The sequence below is a fragment of the Physcomitrium patens genome, chromosome 3, assembly GCF_059467195.1.
Source record: "Physcomitrium patens ecotype Gransden chromosome 3, ASM5946719v1, whole genome shotgun sequence".
Taxonomy (NCBI): domain Eukaryota; kingdom Viridiplantae; phylum Streptophyta; class Bryopsida; order Funariales; family Funariaceae; genus Physcomitrium; species Physcomitrium patens.
In genome coordinates, this window is record NC_143412.1 from 597,568 (window position 1) to 616,315 (window position 18,748).

Sequence of the window (18,748 nt, forward strand, 5' to 3'; positions counted from 1 at the left end):
GTATGCTTATTACCATATGTCATTTTAAAAAATCTTATTCTTATTCTTTTGTCTTTCTTGTGTTTAAATCTCCAATTGTTTAGGTTTTACTTAACATCTTTTATAAAATTAGATATTTATATTTTAAAATTATGATGCACCGTCAAGATGTTTTTTTTTTTGCATTCTAATTCTTGTCTAGACTTTTTTCTCTTATTTTTAATGAATTTCTTTATAAAATCAAATACTTAAAAACTTGATAATTAATGTTAGTATGGTTATCTTTTAATTTGTGTTTTGTTAGCCAAGTCAAAGAAATTTGATTGTAGATTAAGTAGTGAATTATTAAATTAGATGAATTATGATAATTAGAATGGTGATAGCTTAATCTTAGCCACAAAGGTTTAAATTAGGCACCAATTGTGAGTCTTCAAATCATTTGTAACTTAAAAAATTAATTTTACAAAATAATAAAAATAAAAATAAAAATAAAGGTTAGTAAAATTAAGTAAAAATTACTTAAAAGAAATAACCAATTAGTATATAAAGACATAGATGAAGATGATTAAAATTAAGAGAAAAAAGATGATTCAAGGGGAAAAAAAAAAAAAAAAAAAAAAAAATGATTTAAATAAAGAGACAATAATTTTAAAGTTCAATTTTATAGAGACAATTGGAAGGTGATAAATAATTTTAGGATTGAATTATTAAGATAGAAACTACTTAACCTTCCATGATTAAAACTAGTTACTAGCAAATGATTTGGATAAAAAGTATCAAATAGCAAGTAAAGATAAATAAATATTAAAAAAATAAAAAATAAAAAACAAATCAGCTTGGTAATATTCATGAGGGGTCATTCTCTTAATTATCTCCTTTCAAGGGTAGTAGCTGAAACCTTCTTGGAGGACCCCCTCTAAAAAAATAGGATGTGAGATCTAGAAGTTCTTTTTATAAAAAAACTAATTCTTTTAATTTTCAACAAAGTAAGAAGTTAGTCATTAAAAAATTAGAATTAAGTATTGGCTATTTTAAACTAAGCTACTAGGATTAATTAGTTTAAGTACATTAGATAAATATATAAACATATATAATCCTATTTAACATACAAGAAAGAAGATATTTAAAACAGCTGTAGTTGTATTTTTCAATTTATATATGTTGATACTTTGTTTGTAAACGTAGCAAGCCTTCTTAATAATATTTTTGTAGCTTTTATATAACATTTAACATAAGTATAAAGATATATTGCTCAATTTTAAGCTTATTTTGGCAAGAAATGATATCAATTTCTTCTTTCTCTAAGCTTTCAAATTTTCTGATATTTTTACTTAATTTATATTAATATATTAAAAATATCCACCATTTAATTTTTAAAATATTTCTATAATTCTCTAGGTTCTTTCATAAAGGTTATAATACATTGCTTCAAGTCTTGTTTTTTTATATCTTATTTTTAAAATTTAAATTTAGACACCACTAAAGTCTATTACTTGAAAAATATTAGAAAAATGATACAATAGAGAGCTACTAATTTTTTATTGCACATCTCTCATTATTTAGAGAAATTTATGATGAGAAAATACTTATGAGAATTAAAAATATAGATGAATATTTATTTATTTATTTATGACCAAAATTTCTATAATTTTAATAAAGATTTTATATATATATATATATATATATATGTGTGTGTGTGTAAATTTATGATCTTCATTCATATAAGATTATTATAAGTATTAAAATATAATTATAATATACATGTATATTTTTCTATTTATAATCAAAATTAAGATGCATATTATAAAGATTTTAAAAGTTTTCTTTCTCGCTAGTGCAAAGAACATACCAATTCCAATTCTATCTAGAGTAAATGTAAATTGGTAAATGTTAATATGCATTGCATTTTTTTGATTAATTTTGATGGGAACTTGTAGTAATTGGATAATTTTTTAAAATTTATTGTTACTAATAATATATTCAATATTGGTTTCACATATATTTTTCTTTCATGTTTTATTAGCCATATAATTTTTTTAATTCAAAGGACCAAAAAAATACTATTATTTCTTTTAAAGTTCCTTCTTCTATGATAAATCTTTTTATTTGCTTATTAATATGTTACTATTTAAGTTTTGGACTTTGCTAAAATCTATATTAGTAGATGTATGTTGATAATTTTCATGTATGTTAGTTTGTTTTTATTTCCTTGATATTTACTTGTGCATGTAAATGTATTATTTTTTATTGTGGTAGTGTGCTGCTATTGTGAATGCTTTAAAATCTGTGTTAATCTTTTTGTTGAATATATTGTAATGTATATTTTAAGATGTGTCTAATCTTCTTTAATCAAGTATCTTTTGTAATTAGTAATTATAGTTCTTGCATGTTAGTGCTTATGAGTGTTCTATAGCACTTTATTTATTTTTTGGAAATATTAATATTATGCAATATTTAATTTTCTAATCAAATTAAACCAACATAAAATAAAAATATTATTAAACTCTATAAGAATAAAAAAATTAAAATCATATAAATTAGATGTGTAATAAGTTCTTCTAACTTCTAACATTTTTCAAATTCTAGTGCAATCTTAGACAAGGACCAATAAATGAAATATTTATTATTTAAAATAATTTAGTAAAAAAGATAATGGCACCTTAGGAAATTTTTCTCAATAAAATACACTATAACTATATATGTCTTCAAAAAGGATATTTTTTTGCCTTTAGAGCCTTATTATTAACATTAATTATTCAAATATTCCTTTTTACAAAAATATCTTTTATAAATGTAAGAAAAATAGAGAAAATATTCTCATTAAAGAATATTTAGATAAATAAAGATATTTGGCTTATCTATGTATTTTTAGGACTTTTATGAAGGCTTATTTTTTTCATCAAACAATTCATCTTTCAACAATCCAAATCATATTACATAAATAGCTATTTTCATGTACAAAATAAATTACTATTAAAACAATGCATTTTTTTAATTTTATAACATAATATCTACTATGAAAACTAAATTTTTATTATTCTTTTAAAAATAAATAAATAAACTTGTTATTTTGTACCTACTTCAAGAAGATTGATATTTGTTTTTACATTTCACAAGATTAAGTTGTCAATCAATTCTTTACATGAAGTACACTTCTATTTTATGATAAAGATCAATTTTTTCATAATTATTATTATTTAAAATAAAAGACTTAATTTATTTTTTAAACATTACTAATCCAAATCTATGTACAATTTTAATGACTTAATATCTAAAAAATCTTATATATCCTTAAAATACCATAAATTACTTATCTTTAACAAATTAAATATCTAATTTTAAAAATAAAATAAAAAATAAAAAATAAAAAATTAATTATTCTATTTAAGCACCATATTATATTAATTTGTATATACACATTACATTTCAAAATTTTACAATCTCATTCTATTGCATCTTTTGTCATAATACTTAAAATTTAATCTACTACCTCTATTATGTAACTATTTGGTATTAATACAATATTGGCAATTGAAATAGGACGTCATGTTAGTTACATGTTCCATTGTGCCAAGATGTAGAAGAAGATTCATATATTTTCAATGCCAAGCTATTGTCTTTTGCATTTATAAGCTTTCACTTGTTCTTTAATTAAGCTATAGACATGGAAATTTAGACCTACAATCTATGACCTTTGATCTTTGGTCCCATAGTCAATTAAAAACCATGCAAAACTATGTATTATCAAAGATTATTTATGATAAGAAGTTAAGCTATTAAAATCATTTATTTATTTATATATTAAAATAAAATAAATAAATAAAATATTTATATATATATATATATCTATTTTCTAATATTATATCTAATTATTGTGTAGCCCATTACATAAAGACTACAGTTAAGATTTGTAAGACTCAACTTCCAAAACTCTTAGTAATAGGTTGACAATGGTAATGAATCCAAATCAATTAGAATAAAAATCAATTTTCTAAAATAAATAGATATTTTTTTCTATACAATCTGGTATCGTAATCCTATTAGAGCATTCATTTTTATTTATCATCTATATAGATGATTAATATAGTAGGTAATTCAGATCCTAGAGTTAAATCTTAGCACTTGGACTTTAAGTATGATCTCAAAAATATTTTTACTTGCAAATTCTACAATTCATGTATATAAGTTTGCACTACTTTTTATATAATTGTTTGTTTATTCTCTTATGGTATTAGAGTAGAGAAGCTCTTCATTTTCTTTTCTTTTCTTTTCTTTAATATTCTCTTATTTAGTTTTTTTTTTTGAACATTGCACTAGAGGTTCATATCAACTTTGTTATCTTAGGCTACCCATTAGTTTTAAAATTACACAATATTGATCTAGAGTATATGATGAATAATTTGGAGAATATCTATTCAAAAGATACTATGTTGACATGTCAAAAGAACTATAAGCATTGATCAAAGGCTCTTCAAATGATTTTTGAGAAGGGAGATTTGTGAGACTTGATCAAGCACCTATCAACACCTTTTTCCTCAATTGCATCATCTACTTTACAAACAAAATCTAAAGAACCCTCAAATTGTGACACCATCAAAATAGATATTTTATGCCGACAAAAATGAAGAGCAAAGATGATGCTCCAGTTATCTATTATGTTAGAGCTTCATTAAAATATTATCAACATCAATGACGAATAAGATGCATGGAAATTCTTAAATATAATGTTTAATAGAAACACAATTTTTGACATTATGATTGTCCTCAATTGCTAGAAGCATCTCCAAATATCTGAATAGTAAGACATTGATATTTTTATGTAGCACATGCATGACATTTTTCAAGATCTAAAGACTATTAATCAAGTACAGTCCAATGAGATTATAATATATAGGATCTTCAATTGTCTACCTTGGCATTTTGACAAGTTGATATTACAAATTCAATTAGAAAAATCTATATTGACCTTTGAAGAGTTGTAGAACATGCTTCACATTGAGGAGACAAATACCACATTATAGAGATTTCATAAAGCTTCCAATAAAGCCTTCATTATAAGGATTTAAAATCTCTATAAGAAAAGATTTAATAAAACTTCAAGTGCTTTATACTAGAATCATTAAATTTTCACAAACTTTTATTGATAAAATTTTGGAGGAACATTTGCAATGAGCAACACAATTCGTTACATGTGTAAAAAACTACGCCACACCTTCTACTATTGTAGGACTCTAGTATTAATTTCTTATACTTTTGCAAATGAAAATTATACCTTGAGAAGCAATTTCAGTCTAATGAGGCATCAACACAATACAACAATCCAAAACTTGGAAGTCAAATTTACAAAAATAATCACTAGTGAGTGTCATTTACTTCACCTACCTAATAACAATGTAATTCTAAATGTGCTAGAATTTCTTACAATTAGCTAATCAAGCAATGATTGGATCCTTGATTCAAGCACTTGTAGACATTTTCAAGAGACTACTCAACTTTTAGTGAGATAGATCAATTGAATAGTATCTTAGTAACATGCATTGGAGGCCATTCCCATATAATAGTCAAGTAATGCTCAATTGATTTATCCTTGTCCAATAGAAAAATAAAACCCCTAAAAGATGTTTATTCTATTCTTGGACTATATAAAAACATACTTTTAGTAGGATAGATTATCCATCTAAGAAATCTTTGGATCTTTAGTCCCACAAAAAGTAGTATCATGTCACTTCAAAAACCACATAGAATAATAGCCAAAGAATCCTGAGAGCAAACAAATGGACTTTATAAAATAGAATATTTGACTAAAATTTTACGTAATCCAACATAAGTAGTCACACCTAAAACACCGACAATAATCCATGATAAATTAGAACTAAATAGCATGAAGAACAACAATACAAATCTTTCTAAATTATGACACAAGAGATTAGGGCACATAAACTATAGAAGTCTAGTCTTTGTTAGCTCCCAAAATCTACTAACATGCATACCTTCTTTCCTTGTGGAACATCAGATTTTCCCTATTTGTTATCAAGGAAAACAAACATGTCAAAAAATACCCAAAATCTCTCTAATCCAAGCTACCAACCCTTGGCACTCATTCATAGGAAAACAAACATGCCAAAAAATACCCAAAATCTCTCTAATCCAAGCTACCAAACCCTTGGCACTCATTCATAGTGATGTAAGTGGTCCACTCCCTATTGAATCCTGATACTTCATATTTTTTACGGATGACTTCAGTAGATATTCATGGATTTATTTCATGAAAACCAAAGTCCAATCAGTAGACATGTTTTAGAAATTTTGAAATATGATAGAGAAACAAACCTCTCATCAGATTCTCTATGTGAGATCTGACAGAGGTGGCGAGTTTCTCTCAACAGACTTCACACTATATCTTGAAAACCACAGTATATCGCGGCAACTCCCTGTCGCCCGCACAGCCCAACAAAATGGAGTGTCCGAGAGAAAGAATCGCACAGTTTTAAACAAACCCGCTCCATACTGTTGGGAGGCAACATACCTGCGTTTCTTTAGACAGAAGCTGCACACACAGTTGTATTGCTTGTGAACTCCAATCCCACAAAGTCCAGCCAGGGTCGCACCCCGCACAAAGTGTTGACTGGAAACAAGCCCAACCTCAGCTAAGTCCAGATCTTCGACTGCCTTTGCTTTGTTGGGCAAGATAGCACACAGCGTAAAAAGCTGGAAACGCCATCACTCCTTGGTGTATATCTTGGGATTTATAGTAATTCAAAAGCATGTCGGATCTATCTACCCGATTACAAAAAGGTTCTTATAACCAGGGATGTTCATTTCGAAGAGACCAAATTTCTAATGCCCACCGATACTAATTCTGATCTCAGTAGTGGATCTTTCAATGAGCCTCATTTCTTTGGTTCAAATCATAGTTGGAGTCAAAATTTGAGATGTCAAAACCAAGGGAAAGTGATCACACACTCTACCTTAAGGTTGAAATCATAATAATTCCACAAGGCTTATTCATGACACAATGAAGCTATGCTTTCCAATAATTTGACCCTTGGTCTTGAAGGAGGTCAACATGTTTTCACCCCAATGGTTGAGAGGCTTAAGCTCACCCATGATATGCATGAAGACACCATCAACCCTACCTATTACACATCAACAGTTGGGAAGCTAATACAACTTGCCCATATGTCTCCTACTCAATTGGAATTGTGAATAGATTCATGATGGAGCCACAAATTCATCTAACAATAGCAAAACATATTCTAAGATATATTGTAGGTACGTTGGATTATAGCATTCTCTACACTACAAAATCAGCAACTATCTTTTCAAGCTATGTTGACACAAATTGGGCAAAAGACTTATTTGATGGGCAATCAACAACAAGCTTTGTATTCATGTTGAGAGCAAGCCCCATAACTTAGCTCACAAATAAACAACCAACAATGGCTCTTTCCCTTTCCTTGTCCACTACAACTAGAGAATCTGCCTAACTAAACAAACTCACAAAAGATTTTGGCATACAAATACAAAAACCAATACCCATCTATTGCCACAATGAAGAGATATTGCCACAATGAAGAGAGTACCAAAATGGCAACAAATCTTGATATAAACCCAGGCACAAAACAGATAGCTACTCATCACCACTTAACCAGAGAAGATCAAAAAGAGAGAAACAAGGTTGATTTATGTGCCCTCATTGGAGCAGGTAGCTGACATATTAACCAAATCCTTTGGGCGCGGCTTATTCAAAAAATTCAGAACCAGGCTAAATATTATCTCTATTAGAGAAGCCCAAATCTGAAAAATCAGCAACCTTATCACCTAGCTCTTTCCGCCTCTGCTCATGGCGGTATGTCTCTATCAGTAAATTCCACTTAGTATTTATACTAGCACTAGTACAGATATCAGTCTTGTCCCAGTTCTTTATCACAAGATGTACATCGGCCTCCATCAACCAACGATCCCAACATCGAAACACCATTCTCATGCTTCAAAGCAACCGAAATACATTGTCACTTGCATTAGGATTACGCAGCAATTTTGGAACTATCACACTATGAGGGAGTTTCGTCAATATTTCACACAAGTATGAAGCTGCCACTCTAAGATCTTCAACCATCTCCTGCACAATTGCATTCTCCGACACAAATTCTCTCACGACATTCTGGATCTTAAACTCGATATTAGCCAGCTCCTCGTCATCCATCTTCATAGAATCAGCGGCCACTCATAATCGACCAGATGAAAGCCGAGTGATTCCATTTCCACCATTTCCAGACAAGCGGACCTTCTTCAACAACAGCATCAACTCACCTTCCTGATGACTATCTCCCCGCAGCAAATATGCCAACTTGCAATCAACTCCAGATTGTTCACAACTCTGAACAACCACTGAAGAAGAAGAAATATCGAAACTGTCGAAGCCATCATACAAACAAGCGGTCTTGCCTTCGGAACTCAAATATGGTATATTGCAACACTGAAATTCAGCAACAATATAAAATTCATGGGACCCTGCCTCTGAAGAATTCTCACACCAATCAGCTGAAACATCATCTCGTGATTTCTCTGCTACACTCAATACTGGACATTCCTCTTCCTCGTGACTCACCGAACTGTCCTAGGGTTATAAGCATCAACACAAAGGAGATCAACCAGCAAACAACAGCGCACGAGGAAAAATTTAAGAGCTGAGGAAACGCACTCACAAGAGCAAACGGAAGCACTCCCACAACGAATTCTGTGAATTCTATTAAAATACAATTGTTTGTACACTGCTGTCGCTCCGCAAGAGACAGTACTTAATAGACATGTTAAATTAGGGCAGGAGGTTTTCTCGTTGTTTTTTCAAGTGGATGGTTTCGTAGCAAGGGAGGGTGTTAGAGCATCCATTTCTTCTTATCATCCACATAGACAATTGTCGTAGTGGGTAATTGAGATCCTAGAATTAAGGCTCAGCACTCGGGCTTTGAGCATTATCTCAATAGTATTTATACCCGCAAACTCTACAATTCCTGTGTGTAAGTTTGCACCGCGTTTTATATGATTGTTTGTGTATTCCCTCAAATCAATAGTGTTTTGAGTCATGCGCACGCTCCGACAAGGAAAAGACCCATCTTTGGCATTGTTACTCCAGTCATCTAAGCGGTGATTGCGGCGATGCTGAAGCTACTTTGATTCCTGCAACAGTGAATAGTTTACAAATCTGCGTCCTCGAGAAGATGGGTCAGTCATTGCACACTGAGTCGTCGATCTGCAAGCGACTAAACATGTTGCCCTTGGTCAGATGATTTTTTGCCTCCCTGATGACAACAACCTTCAGACTGGGTCCATCGACAACCCCACAGATTTATTACCACTTTCCTCGGCAAGGCTTCATGCGCAAGCCACACGCTGCTGCATGGTGTCACTGTCTCTTGAAACTTGGTCGACTACGTAACAGACGCGAGTGACCAGGTGGATTGAGAGTTCGCTTATTTCACTCTTCTTCTTTGTCTTGATTTTCGATTCCAACTATTCATCATCTGTTCCGGATTTTGCCAATGCCACAAAGTTTCATGACTCGAATCGTCCTTCAACGGGTCGAACAGTGATAAGTATACCCAGTTGGTTGATTAGTTCATTTAACTAACTGATTTAGAGGAACTGATTGTTCCATAGCCGATCAAAAAACGTAATTAAGACTTGTGAAAAAAATCAAGGATATAAGTGTATTAAATCATGTTCGTCCTTCGCCCAAGATCCAGTTCGAGAGAGTTAACCTCGTTCTTGTTCAAGATCACGGACAGTACTCGGTGCAGGATCGGGCACTCAAGAAATCGGGATTCAAGAGGGATCTGCATTTCATTTCATATCATATGCCTGGCCTGCAAACCAAATTACAAGAAAGAACTAGCATAGAATCCGCGCAACAACCACAACTAGGCATCAACAAACCTAATCTGCGAAGGTGGCACTCTACAAAAAAGTGGACTCGAGCAGAGCCACAGAATGAGCAAGTAACAAGGGGCACAAACATACAGACGCCATCGTCAAACAGACAAAGGCACTTTATGGTCGGAAATGATACTTGTTAGGCGTACAATCAACATCCAAACCAACATTCGGAAGAGGGATGTCACAATCTGCACGTTTCGTGGCGCTAGCAGGCGCAATGACTATGCCAAAAAACAGAGTTACTTGCTCATTCTGTGGCTCTGCTCAAGTAGGTACTCTGGTGAATCATCCCGTGACCAGAGACAGTTCCGCAGCCCTAATTCATCCAACGCAATGGATGGCAGGACGAAACGTGGGCGAAAATATCTAGGCAAAATCCTACATACCCTGGGAGTAGTTTCTCAGAAACTCCCTGTAACTCCAAAATGCATGCGCAATCATTTGGATTCTCCCGCTTGTTCAGACATGGGACACTGTATGGAGGCTTCCAAGATGCGGTGATTCTGCACTTTCAAATAGTTGCAATTCCTGTGAGGTACGTACTACGAAGACTTTCTCCGTGATGTTTTGTCAGAGCTGCTGTGCCTAGAAACATAGCGAGGGGAATATGCACCTGTAGTTGATATGGTCTCACTGCCTGAGAAGGAGACTAAGGCATGCTGCACGAAATACTTCACGAAAGGCGTGCAAGGATGACTCGAAGGATTACAAGCATCTAAAGGTTTGTTGAGCACACCCTCGTACATAGAGCAAATAAGCGATTGAGGGCGAGGGTTTTCCATGTCGTTATGGAGGGTGAGACAATTTTTAGGATTTTTGGAAAAACTTCAATTAGACAGCACAGTAATCGTGAGGAGAGTGGGGGCAAAAGGTGCCCATGAGCTTTTCTCCATCGCTGATCTGCACCCCGCTTAACGGCACTCGCCCTTCCAAATTCCATTCACCAAATTAAAGTCCCCTTTGTGTTGGCTCCATTTGCTTAAACCAGTATAGCTATGGGATTCGACTCTGCCAAATAGGTTGCGCACGTCATTCGCTGTTTTATATCTTGAGAGCTTCATGCAGCAATTCTTCAGAATGAATCACAAGAATACTCACACCTTTCGATCAACCACGTCCCAAAAGGTACGAACAACTCCCACAATGAATCTTTAAGCAGGGATTTTTTCCCTCGCATCCTAATCGCACATGACATCACAAGACTGCACACTCACCCCACATGCACACACACACAACAGTTGGAGTGACCGCCACGTAGCAAATACACTGTTCTTGCCACGAATTCATGAGAAAGATAGACTCCTCGCCCACTTCAGCAGCGATGTGATTGACTTGCGGCAGGGATGAACCACATGCTCGACCTGCACACCTGGGAGAAACAATCCTCGGTCACCGACTTCCACAAAGCCTCGTGGGAGTATTCCAAAACGGTGGGTTCCAGACTCTCTCACACGCATCCCGGAAAGCAATTAAAAACTGGATGAAGAACGAACGGGACGAGGGTGCGGAAGTGACGAACCGCAAATGCGATCCATGTGGGCGCTGCAGCCGGAGCGAATCCGTGAGGGAGGTGCCCAGCAGGGCGGGGGGGGGGGGGGGACGCCTCGTGGGCAGGGAAAGAGCAATTTCGAAGAAATAGCGCGCGGGGGGATAACAATCGCCCTGATCGCACCGTACACTTGGCATTGACCTGCTGTATTATGGCCTCCACGTGGGCGCCGCAGGGAGGCTGCAACACCCTTTCCTCGGAGCCAGCGAGTGAGGTGGATCGCGGGCCCCGCCTCCGCCCGGGAGTGACATGGCGGACTGTCGGGAGGCGTTTCGGATTTTTTTTTTTTTTTTTTTTTTCACGTGGTGGCCCATGACCGACCCCTCCCGGCTACGCGCATCACCGCATCGCTGCCCCTTATAGCTCGCTAAAAATAAATTCATACCTGCCCGCTGACCAAATCTCATGCGTCTCAAGACAGCTCCACCTCAACTGTGGTGGTGGTAATAAACTATTGGAATGGTCCATAGCGGTAGTTCATATCGAAATGAGAATAATATGTTTTGTGAAAGCATAACACACTGTAGATTTATTTTTCTCATTTTTGTAACTATTCCATTTCAAATATTTATTTATTTATGGATAGATAGAGGGGAATGTTAAATAGATATTTTAAGTTGATTGTTGGATTCATTTTTTTATTTTTATTGTTATAATATTATTATTGTTGTTGTTACACAGAAAAACCAAAGGCAAAAGAGTGAGATTGTGAAAGGGTGCAATGCAGGTTGGGTGGTGGTGGAGGGTGAGCAGGCATTTGCAAAGCATCTCAAGGAGCACTATCCCACCTTACAGCAGAGAAAGAGACATCAATCCTATGGGTATTAACAACACACAAGCTTGACAATGCCCTTTGCTATAACCATGGAGACAAAAAAAAAAAAAAAAAAAAAAAAAAAAAAAGACAACCACAAGTGATGTGAAAGAAGGACCATTGTTACAACATTTAATAGATACCTGTCAATTCATCCCACTGTACTATTCAACTCATACATCCCCTTCTTCCTTTGTTTGTATGTATACTTGTTCAATGTGGGGTTCTATATGACAAAGAATGACAACCTAAACATCTGTGGGGAGCAGCCTCATTCACAGTTTGCAAGACCATTTTTGAAGCCACAAAGTAGGTCCATCCATTGCCCAGCAGCACTCACAGAGTGCCACTTGGCCACTAGGACCTTTCATTTCCTTCCTTTATCTGGGTTCCTTTCCACATGAAAGGCTGAGAGGAGTTTGCAAGTAGCTTTACTAATGCTATTAATATACATTTATATTAATATTTTTAATATAATGCAAATGTAAATGGGACTTGGCACTGGGTTTGCCACCAAGTGTGCATTCCTGGTAGAGTTGTTGATGTTTCCAAGTGAGCTCACATGAAGATGGTTTCTTGGCTTGTGACTTGATATATCTCTTGCCCTGTTTTCCTTCCTTTCTTTGTTTGTTATGATTTATTTTAAAAAATAAAAAATAAAAAATGATGATTTTAATACAGAATGAAAAAATAAATAAATAATAGTGATATTAATATTTTAAAATAAAGTAAATTAATCATGCACCAAGTTTAGAACATCACAATTAGTAAATTTTTATAATTTTTATAATTTTTATAAAACGTATTACAATATTCTTAAACTACATATTTACACTTTTTATCAACTACCATTTTGTATCTTTTATATCTAAAAGCGTGCATGTTTTTTGTTGCAAGCATCTTGATTAGATATTTGGTTTCCTTCTTACAAAAACAATTTTAGGTTTGATGTTTTGACCCTTGTTCCATGATTCTACAAAACTCCTACATCAAAGTGTCAAATTACAGCATTGAAAAACAAAGGTCATCATTATCACATGCATCAAAACATTGTTAGGCCATTTTTAAAGACCCATAATTTAGTTGTGGGCAATCTCAATGTTCAATTATCAACCATCCACATCTCCTCATCTTCTTCACCTTTTTTTTTTTCTTTTTTCTTTTTTGTTTTCCAATGGTGTTGCAAACCACTACCACATGAATGTACATCATCCAAGCCTACTAAACCAGAAACTTGCAGGAACCCATCAGAAATGTGAACAAAGTCAAAGGGTGCTGGAGAACAAGGTAGAGTTTGAAGGGGAAAAGCGGGAAATTGGGCAAGTAAAGCTGGCAAGACTAAGCTACACCGCCCCTCCCCCCTCATTGAGCCAGGGTTCTATTCCCACAGCACGCAAAGCTAAACAACACTTGCCACGCTCTCCGTCCAGCCCCAACATGGTGAAAGTTTCCCTGGCCTGAGACATTCAGGGCATGGGGCCACGTCACCACCCTTCCACCAATGGGAACACGCCGCAGGGGATCGGATCGAGAACGAGCGGGAATACGGTGAGAACACGCGGGAGAGATTCAGCGTCCACCCCTCCCCCTCTCCCGACACTGTAGTAGTGGCCCTTCCTTCGCACGCATGAGATTCCATAATATTCTCGTGTCTTTACGGTCTTTCCGACTGCCCGGCTGCCCGAAATTGAAGCTGCCTGTTGGAAACAAAGCGCAGCGCCCCGACGCGTGGACGGCGAAGCCTGGAGGAGGAGCAAGCGACGCGGAGGAAACGCCACAAATTCATCACAGGAACTGGAGTACCTCACGGGGATCTAGTAAGAACTTGCTGCAGGGAGGGTGATGAGGTTACACTGCAACGAACGAACGAAAAGAGAGAGAGAAGGAGAGAGAGAGAGGATTAGTGGGTCTACGGGCTCAGGTCGGCGCTGCGATCGCGGAATTAACGTCGGGTGGCAGAGTCGGTGACGACGTTTCCCTGCCGTGCCACCTTCGTAGCTTCCCCGCGTCCTCACCCTCATTCCTAATTCGGCATCAATGCATCACTGTAAGTTACCGGACAAGTGTTGCCTGCGGTGTACAATCAAAGTCTGGCTCTGCTGTCGCGTCCGATTGTGACGAGGTGCGTGAACTTCGCGTTGAGAGAGAGAGAGAGAGAGAGAGAGAGAGAGAGAGAGGGGGGCGGTTGTCGAGTGAGCGCCGGTTTCGCGTAGAGAGAGCGCTTGTTTGGTTGTTCGCGGGCGCTTCGGATGGTTGGACTTCCTCAGTGGTTGCTGTCGTTGGGGTGCGGTGGTTGAGTTTCGTAGCTTGTTTGCGGATTTGCGGGGTTCTGAGAGAGAATCGGGAAGCGTTAGCGGTGAGTGGGATTAGGCTGTGGAGAATGATTGTGCGATAAGGGTAGTCCCTGGGACTGAAGAGAGGCATTTGCGGATTTCCGTTGAGAACGAGATATTTCTGAGTGTCTGTGTTGATTATTATTATTATTATTATTATTATTTTAATTTAGTGTTTCGTCGGTGTATGTAGCTGTTTTGCAGCGTGAGTGGGGCATTTGGTTTATTTTCGGACGTCGTGGCTGTAGTTTGTGGTTTGTATTTTGCGTGTTCGTCAACCTCATTTTCTTCAGTGGTATGTCTCTTGATTGTGCAAGTGAAGGAAATATTCAGTGAAAGGAGGGTTCGCGTATATATAGAAATATATTCATCTTTTTCCTTTTTTTTTTTCTTTGTAAATTTTCGAAAGTCCTCGGATTTTTAGTTAGCTGCGTAACGATGTTGTACTTCAATGGTAGTGAGCTGTGCAGAGGGGTAAAGGTGGACTTTGAGAGGGTCTGTTTTTTTTAATAGTGGGATCCTAGCACTTGCTGTAGAATTGACACTATGGGCGTGGATGTTGGGAATAAGGATTGGTCAGGAATGATTGTGGGTGGTGGATTTTAAGACATTACTGTTGTCTGTATGCAGGATTTGGGGTTTGGAATGCCGCTTCAAAAATTCACAACAGCAAACTCCCACGTCCGGCATGGTGCGAGTTTTATCGACTTGTGGTGATGAGCAAGCAGCAGGTGTGATGGACGTCGGCAAATACATGTGTTGAGATCTCAAAACAGGATTTCTTCAGTTCGCAGCTGAATATAAGTATCTAGCGGATAGTTGGCCAGGTTGCAGCTTACACTCCAGTTTTCCCATACCGGGTGTAGGTGGATTTTGGATGGAAAGAGGTGCCGCGGACTCTTCCCTCTCGAGATCGTTTCTCTGAATTAGAGCACCATGAATATTGCTCGGCGTAACCGCGTTCGTCCCTTCATTAGTATAGTTTCATTCGTCTTCTTCTTAACTCTTCTCCGCACGCATACCGACTGGGTTCCTTCATCGTCTTCACTTGCCAAAGGGCAAACTGCTTCATATGCCGTAGGTTATTTGGGAATCGAGAAATGGAGAGGCACAGGCCGACGTGTGTTAGGATTGCACTCTGAGAATGAGTCGATCATATCTGAGATTACGAATAATACTTCACCAAACGCTCCGAGGAGAAAGAAGATCACAAGACCATGTACGAATGTGCGGGAGCACATTGGATTTCCCGATGAATGCAGTTACGTGCGTGCCAATACAGAGTGCAGCTCCGGGACGCTTATAGAATACGTCACTGCGTATTACTGCACGTTCTCGAAGGCGCCGATTCTCGCCTACGTTTTGTTCTTTGTGTGGCTCTTCATGCTCTTTTACATGTTGGGAAACACAGCTGCGGATTATTTCTGTTTCTCTTTGGAGAAGCTCTCGGAGCTGTTGCGGCTTCCTCCCACTGTGTCTGGGGTGTCCCTCCTCCCTTTGGGAAATGGAGCACCTGACGTGTTTTCCAGCATTGCGTCGTTTCTGGGGACGGAACACAGTCAGGTGAGATGCGACCTCAGAAGCAATTTGACAGGATTTGGCCCATTGATTTTGATCGCAACTGCATGTTTTCTGCTGTAGAAATCTTGTCATAATAACTAAAAAATGCAACTGGGCTCGGTTTCGTGCAGGTTGGCTTGAACAGTGTTCTTGGAGGCGCAGTCTTTGTTACATCGGTGGTGGCCGGATCGGTGAGTTTGGCTGTGCAGCCGACGGGCCCGGCAGGAGTTCGTCCTCAGCTCGATTGCATTTGCTTCTTAAGGGATGTGGGGTTTTTTATGGGCTCTTTGGCGATCCTTTCATTCATCATTTACCAAGGGAAGATAAGTTTTGCGGGATCTGTTGGGTATTTATCTTTATATGTGCTATATGGGATCATAGTAGCCACGTACGAGTTGATCAAGAAGCGAAATCGCAAGAATCGACGTCTGCATCTGGAACCACTTCTTTCAAGTAAGCGTAGTGCTCAAGTGGAGGAACTTCTTGGATAAGTCCCCCTTTGCATGTGTACCGCTAAGTTTCACGAAAACTGAAGCTATGCTATTAGACGGTCTACGTTTGATTAAGAGATTTAGTCATGTGTAAATGTGTATAAAAGTCTTGCTCCGTGGGGCTGACATTGAGATATGGTTCACTTGTCGCCATGCCAGGTTATTCATTAATGTACAAAATTGTTGTTGTCAGATGAAGGTTTGGAAGACACATTGGAAACAAGCTCTGAAGCTACAGACGAATCTCCGTCCTCTGGCGCCGACTTGCCCCCTCACAGATGGGATTGGCGAGAAACGCATCACGTTGCAATATTCTCACAAACTAGCCTGGCAGCCGCATTAGAAGCTACCATGACGGAGCCTGATCATGGAGATTACACTGTGCCGCCAAATGAGGAAGTACCGACAGCGGAGGTGAGAGCAGTCCTTTAAAAGAGAAAACCAACCCAACATTTTCATGTGTGAGAGATCATATTTGATTTTTGTGGATCACACCCAATTCTCTATTCTGGAAGCTGAATAACTACCACAGTGATGGACTTTGAATTAAAACTTCAGCAGTATTCCATGAATTATTACCACAGTGAATGCTCACTCAATTTCTTAACATGTAACCAGTGGAATTCTCACATGGTCCGCTAAATGGATTGTCTTCACAGGAACCAGCTTGTGGAGCGTTGTGTGGGGAGATGCTAGACTTGCCGCTGAGTCTACCACGACGTCTCACGATCCCTATTATAGAGGAGGATCGATGGTCCAAGCCATTCGCCGTCGCTAGCGCAACCTTGGCTCCGTCACTGTTAGCAGGAGTGTGGGATGGCAACGACGGGGATCCGTTCGGCAGCAGCCTCAGCGTGTACTTACTTGCCTTGGCCGTCGGGATCGTACTCGGCATTCTCGCATACCGAAACCTGGACAAGGACCGCCCGCCAACCCGCTGGGTCATGCCATGGGTGCTGGGAGGGTTCATAATGAGCATCGTGTGGTTTTACCTCATCGCCAACGAACTCGTAGCCGTTCTGGTGGCGTTTGGTGTGATTCTCGAGATCGATTCGGCCATCTTGGGGCTCACGGTGCTGGCATGGGGGAATTCCATCGGAGACCTGATATCCAATCTAGCACTGGCGTGCAACGGAGGGGACGGAGTGCAAATCGCCATCTCGGGTTGCTACGCAGGGCCCATGTTCAACACAGTCGTGGGATTGGGCTTGTCTTTTGTTCTGGCGAGCTGGAATCGGTTTCCAGAACCCCTCATCCTTCCCGATGACGATACCGTCATCTACACAATCGGCTTCCTCTTCCTCAGCCTTGTTTGGGCGTTAGGGGCACTGCCGACTCGCGGCATGAAGCCCAACAAGATCATGGGAGTAGGGCTTCTGTTCTTGTATATTTCCTTCATGGCGTTGCGGCTGGCGGACATTCTAGGGATTATTTCCCTCGAGGGTTTCAATCTAGGTTCTTCACCGGGCTTCTTGGGTGTAAGAGTTGTGTAACGACGAAATTAAGAGTGGGATTGGGAGCTGTTCTTTGTTAGATGGTTTTAGCGGCAGAGGAGAGATGCAAGCGTCAACTCTCTTCAGACGGATGTGGGCTGGCTCTAGGTGTATATTAGGTGTAAAAAACGGACGAAGTAATCTTCTCGATTAAAAACAAGGCATGGTGACACCATCTGGTGTCAACAATTAGTTAAGGCTTTGCCCACCTCCATGTTGTCAGTCCGTTCTCGTGCAACAGGCTGGATTGTAGTCTATTGAACCTCGGGGCTTGAAGCTGCGCCTTGCAATTCAGACAGGGATTTCTTCGATAGATGCTACTGGTTCAGTGTAGATCATTTATTGAATTGGGTGGAACGAGGGGTTGCTGGATTCCAACAGATAGTTTGTTGGTTCCGACCTCAACGCCGCACGTATCTGGTGGGGACATTTCAACACACTTGTTCTTCTCTGTTGTTAATTAGTTACCGTTGCGAAAAAGAATAAAAGTAAAAGCAAAGAGAAAAAAGAAAGGACGTGTTGGAATCTATGGAAAGTTCATGAATTGTGCGTGAAATGCTCAGTTGATCTCCGGTATCGGAGGTTCCTGTAAC

At 38.0% G+C, this 18,748-nt stretch overlaps 2 protein-coding genes across 4 annotated transcripts; one reads left to right on the forward strand and one right to left on the reverse strand.

Moving 5' to 3' along the window:
• Positions 1-9,996: 9,996 nt before the first annotated feature.
• LOC112279515 (uncharacterized) lies at positions 9,997-11,601 on the reverse strand. Its single transcript, XM_073532491.2, has 3 exons — positions 11,435-11,601; positions 11,130-11,284; positions 9,997-10,923 (listed from the first exon to the last, which is right to left on the reverse strand). Exons 1-3 carry the CDS (start codon positions 11,599-11,601, stop codon positions 10,895-10,897), a joined length of 351 nt encoding a protein of 116 aa, XP_073388592.1. The 3' UTR covers positions 9,997-10,894.
• Positions 11,602-14,060: 2,459 nt separating this feature from the next.
• LOC112280185 (cation/calcium exchanger 4) lies at positions 14,061-18,684 on the forward strand. Of its 3 annotated transcripts, none has more exons than XM_024515367.3 (5): positions 14,061-14,400; positions 15,242-16,174; positions 16,303-16,624; positions 16,856-17,076; positions 17,322-18,684. In XM_024515367.3, the coding sequence occupies exons 2-5, from the start codon at positions 15,548-15,550 to the stop codon at positions 18,153-18,155; spliced, it is 2,004 nt and encodes a 667-aa protein (XP_024371135.1). In that variant the 5' UTR covers positions 14,061-14,400; positions 15,242-15,547; the 3' UTR covers positions 18,156-18,684. The 3 variants fall into 3 exon arrangements, with proteins under 3 accessions (XP_024371135.1, XP_090104618.1, XP_090104617.1); XM_090248492.1 differs by lacking the exon at positions 14,061-14,400 and adding an exon at positions 14,445-14,562; XM_090248491.1 differs by lacking the exon at positions 14,061-14,400 and adding an exon at positions 14,495-14,634.
• The last annotated feature ends 64 nt before the right edge of the window (positions 18,685-18,748 follow it).